This window comes from Triturus cristatus, chromosome 2_2 (genome assembly GCF_964204655.1).
Source record: "Triturus cristatus chromosome 2_2, aTriCri1.1, whole genome shotgun sequence".
NCBI classification, from domain to species: Eukaryota; Metazoa; Chordata; class Amphibia; order Caudata; family Salamandridae; genus Triturus; species Triturus cristatus.
Window position 1 is genome coordinate 908,858,345 of NC_140582.1, and position 5,116 is coordinate 908,863,460.

Genomic DNA, 5,116 nt, shown 5'->3' on the forward strand with positions numbered 1-5,116 from the left:
GATGAGCCATATTTACAGTAAGGCGCACTATGGCATAAGCTTTGGTCTACGTGAAAAAAAATGATGGTGGTGTTATGGTAAAGCAAAAACTGAAGTACCGTCCTGAAAAGTGTCGCAAGGCAGATTTGCAATATATAATGTGGCCCAAACCACCTTAGCGTCACTTTTCATGCGTGTAACTTGAAAAAAAGTATAAAAAATGATGTCAAATAAAAATAAAAAATGGCACACTTTACAGAAGACAGTGATGGATTGGGGAGAAGAGGGCAGCACCCAGGACAACATCCCAAACAACTCCAGCACCAGCCAGGATGTCCAGACAGACTCCCAGGAGGAAGAGGAAGTGCAACTTCAGTGAGGAGGTGAATGAGATCCTGATCACTGAGGTGACAGACCACCAACATCAGCTATTTGTCTCCTCAAAATTCCCATTGGGAAAGAAAGAGGCCATTTGGCAGTCCATAGTGGACAAGGTCAACAGTGTGGGAGAAGCAAAGAGGACAGTCACCAACTTGAAAAAATGCTGGTATGACATAAAGTGCAGGACAGAGGAGAAACTTGCCAACAACTCAAAGGCAGCAATGTACACCGGAGGAGGAAGTCTGGGTAACAGGAGGAGCTGTATGCCTTTGAGGATCTGGTGTCAGCTGTCTTTCCAGAGGAGTTGGTGGCAGGGATTCCGGGACAAGAAAGTGCAGCCCCAGAGGAAAAACAAGACCCACAGAGCAAGTCGCAACCAGGTGCAATAAGGCCATAATGTTTGTGTCATGCAGTGCAGCTAGCTAAGTCCCAGTGCTCCACTGCCCCATGTGCGGAGCAAAGAACAGGAATGTGGGTCATGTACCATTAAGCATCACATAAATGTAAGTCACACTGCCCAGTTACATGTTGCATAGCTCACTCCAGCTTTGTCATGTTTCTCTCTTCCATATGTGAAGTGCAGCACCAGTCCATGGTCACCTCTGTAAACTGGCACTTGTAGTTGAATGTAGAGCATGAGTCACCAGAACTACAAGTCCCACAATACCAATCAAAAACATGGGGCCTTAGTTACAAGAGTCCTGTGCTGCCGTACACTCACTGTTAGTGACAATCTGCTGTCATATTCATGAGGCGATGCAAAGCCTCCCTGTATGGCTTTGAATGGCCTCATGATTATGGATTAAGGCAAAGCAGTGTAAAGCACTGTCTTGCCTTACTCTACATCCATGTGGCTTTACTTGGCCTCCCAGAGATGGGTCTGTCCTGTGAGCCTCTGGAACATCAAGAAAAGTGATGTTCTGGGGCACACTAGGAGTGTAAATTAGCACTTGGTTGTGGGGGTTGCATGCAAGTGATGCACACAAGAGGACCATGTGTGTTGAAACTAAAGAAGGTGTGTGGTCCTGGTGGGCCTCTGGAAGTGCACTGCATTGTAGTTGCTGGCTGAGCACGTACAATTACCACTGTGTGTGGATGGGGATACATTGCATAGGAAGGAGGTAGGAAGGCATATGTGTACCACAACATAGCATGACAAATTCACATGCACTGGTGTGTCTGACAGTATCACACTTGTGTCGTAGCAGGGAAGGGATGACAGAGAGGAGCCCATTGGGACACTACACCTTACATGTGATGTGGCCCTGTGTGAAGAAGTAGCATGCGGGAGGAGGGAGTCTATAGGCAAAGTGTCTCACCATGGCACATATGTCAAAGTCGGGAATGTGAAACAGGTATCAGTCAAGGTATAGGAAGCACTAGTTTGCCACCACAAAGCCCTTGAGTCAGGGATGGCAAGAGTGTTAGAAGGCGACCTCAGAGGAGACAAGGAGGGTACCTGAGCACCCTGAGACCTACCCTCGGGGTATCATAGCTGGGCACTGGCGGGAGACTCCTCAGGGGAAGAGTCTCGTATCTAGGATCGTACTCACCATGCCACACGACAAAGAGACACCACACTGTATGTTCTTGAGAACAGATCTTTATCTAATCAGCTTTGTAGGATCTTTATGATCAACAAGGTGGATATGTACAAATAGAGCACGGGCTCAAAGAGTCTCGGTAGGGATAGGGGGTAGCGGGACAGTCTTTGGGGATCTGGATCAATGCAGGGACGTACCCGGCGCACAGCTCACAATCCTCGAGCTGGGGGATACGCTGTGGTCATTGAGGTCCAGCCGGACCGAGGGAGTCTCTAGGAGCCGCGAGTCACTCAGCAGGGCTCAAGGACAAGGTCGGAGGTCTTACGATCTTCAGGGGAGCCGCGAGTCACTCAGCAGGGCTCAGGCACAAGGTCGGCGGTCTTACGATCTTCAGGGGAGCCGCGAGTCACTCAGCAGGGCTCAAGCACAAGGTCGGAAGTCTTACGATCTTCAGGGGAGCCGCGAGTCACTCAGCAGGGCTCAGGTGTTCCAAGGTTACAAGGGAGCCGCGACCACGTCAGCAGGGCTCTCGTCGTTCCAGAGTCGAATCTGCCAGATAGTCCCGGAGCACCCCTTGTTATAGGTCAACTCCTCTTTGATGTCCGGAGTCTGTGTAGGTAGGGGTCTTAGCACCTGGGGGTCACTTGTTGGAGTTTCCTGCCATGTCGTCCTTTGATCCTTTCAGGGCCGGGTCGGGTGAGTCCCAGACATACAGCAGGCGTGGAGCCAGCCCTCAGGGAGGCCGGAGGGCCGATCGAAACCCATCTCCCAAGGGGAGGTCAGCGGTGCGATGGAAACTGCTCCTCCCTCTCTCACTCCATGGGAGCGCGATGTCCTCCAGCCGGGGCGGCGCCTCTAGGCCTGGGTTGCACTGGAGCCGGGCGGCTATCGTAGGTGCATGAAGTGGGCACGCGGGCCCTGTGGTGCTGGGAAGATGGAGGGCACGGACGGGGAAGTCTGGGTCGGGTGTGTGTGGGTTCTGGCGGGAAGGACCGGCTAGGCCGTGTGCTCGGGGGCTGAATGAGGTGCACGGGTCAGGGTGTGTGGCTAGGGGTCAGGGATGGCCATGCCACAAGGCCGGTTCAAACAAAAAGGCTAACGTGGGTGGGCCCAGTTGTGTGGCAAACCTGGGTAGGTACATGTCAAAAATTCCACTATTACTTCTATGTGGGGTTTAGGATGACCAGGAGCCCTCAAAAACAGGCTGACATGTCAGTCTGTTGGATATTTTCACTCATATTGTTGATGTTGTTGGCACATGAGAGTCAATGTAGGATCTCGGTTCCATCAGTGTGTGGCAGTGAGTTGTGATTCTGGTCAAGAATAAGAATTGCCAGAGGAGACATGAACATGTACAAGTGAAGGGTCCTGAGTCAAACACTATGTGATACGCTGAAGAAAAACTACTATTGCAATGATGAAATGGGGTGAGCGTCTGTGTTACCAATCTACATAGTTTGACAGGGCCCATCACCTCAGAGTTGCTACACTGTGCCCACTGCCCACACATATGGAGTTAACTGTGTGTGTAATGAACTAACATGAGTATACACCACTCAGAAAATCATAATAAGAACATGCACTTAAACATCCCTGCAGTGTATCAAGGTTGGAAGCTGTACAGAGGTGTGCAGGATATGTGTGAAATACAGCCTCCTTGGCTTCATGAATGCAAACTGTGCTTGCAAGACAGCACAACAAGGCAGAGTGCAAAGTCAGACTGCAGGCATAACTAATTAATGTCCCATGCCACACCACTTTCACTGGAGCAAATGGCTGAGTACTGGTCACAGGGAATGCAAGCTCTCTGGAGATTAGGTGAAATGTGCATAGTAGTGGTGTCAATACGTCCAAATACATCTGGGCATATTTACAAGCACAGTGCACCACCACCAGAACTTCCCTTTTGATGACGTTGAGGCCAAACACTAGGCTTACCAGTATCTAGAAGGCCACATAAAGCCACCCTGCAAAGTTATTCTGGCATTTTAGATATGGAATGAGGCATTGCGGCGTAAATTGATGTATTGCCTCACGCTATGATGGGGAGCCATGCCCTTGGCGGTAAGGTGGGTGTTCCCACATAACACCCATGGCATTTGACACATTCCCAGATTTTCAACATGCTAGAAACCTGGGACTATGTCAACATCTAATGCCACCCCTGGAGAGGTTTAGAGGAGGCACAAAAGGAGAAATAACATTACCCCTCCTTGTTTTTTCCTCTTCTTATTTGTGCTGCATTCAGTAGCATACACAGAAAGAGGAAATCCCCTCTATTGATTGTTTTTGTGCACGAAGGTGTCCCTTCCTGCACAAAAACGTCTATCCCTACATTGCAGACACCCTTGCACCATGGTGTAAGGGTGCCTGCATTGATGCATGGCAGAAAATTGTGCCCCAGCCCTGTGGAAGAGAACAGGAATGTGTTGTATCTCAAAGGTACAGGGCTTTCATGCTCTTTACTGTTGCGGTAGGGCAGTGCAGCAGGAAGGCTTGTGGCACTGCTCTACGCCAAAAACGTGTAAATGTGAATGTCAACCTTTTACTCATGTGAGTAACTGGCAAAGATCACCCTCATCATAAACCTTTTCCATTCCAGAGGATGTACCACCAACTCATGATCAACTGTATTTCCTGGAAGGGGATCCTGCTGGAGATGAAAGACTGCCAACCCTCAGTCAAGGCACTCGTCCGCAAATCCTGAACTCCATTCAAACACCATCACCGGTTGAAGGAAGGGCTGCCTGCATTGTGGAATATCCAGATGATCTGCCTCTCACTGACCAAACCCCACCTGCCATCCCATCCCCAGCCAGAGACTCCAAGGGCCCTCAAGTAGTCTTCCAACATTATGTGGTAGGAGTCCAGCAGTAGTGGGTAGATGAGATGCATGTCGGATGGAGACCATGGAAGGCGCCATAGAGGGAGTCCGTAGGTGCCTTAGTCCCAAAAAGGACACCTCAGAGCCTGCAAAAGGCACCTACCCTCCTCACTGGAACACTAGGCTCTATGGCCTGGAACAGTCCCTGGCAGGCATCGCTGGTGTCATGAGGCAGAGGCATGAGCAAATGCTCTTCCAACGTGACACCAGCAAGGTTGCTAACCAGCTGGAGGGCATATGCAACATACTGGAAACCATGGAGCAGAAGCAGGACTCCTACATATCAACAATTGGTGCATGCCACTGCAATGTTGCTGCTATGCTGTCA

General features: G+C 50.1%; 1 protein-coding gene across 1 annotated transcript; it reads left to right on the top strand.

Annotated features, from left to right (window-relative positions):
- The first annotated feature begins 311 nt into the window (after positions 1-311).
- On the top strand, positions 312-4,781 carry LOC146862928 (myb-related transcription factor, partner of profilin-like). Its single transcript, XM_085643129.1, has 2 exons — positions 312-606; positions 4,507-4,781. Exons 1-2 carry the CDS (start codon positions 312-314, stop codon positions 4,779-4,781), a joined length of 570 nt encoding a protein of 189 aa, XP_085499255.1.
- Positions 4,782-5,116: the final 335 nt, after the last annotated feature.

Bases quoted from the DNA above. Each gene is read 5' to 3' on its own strand.
- LOC146862928 (XM_085643129.1), top strand. From the start codon at position 312: ATGTCCAGACAGACTCCCAGGAGGAAGAGGAAGTGCAACTTCAGTGAG. The intron at 607-4,506 runs GTAACAGGAGGA...TTTCCATTCCAG, and splicing joins CACCGGAGGAGGAAGTCTGG to AGGATGTACCACCAACTCAT.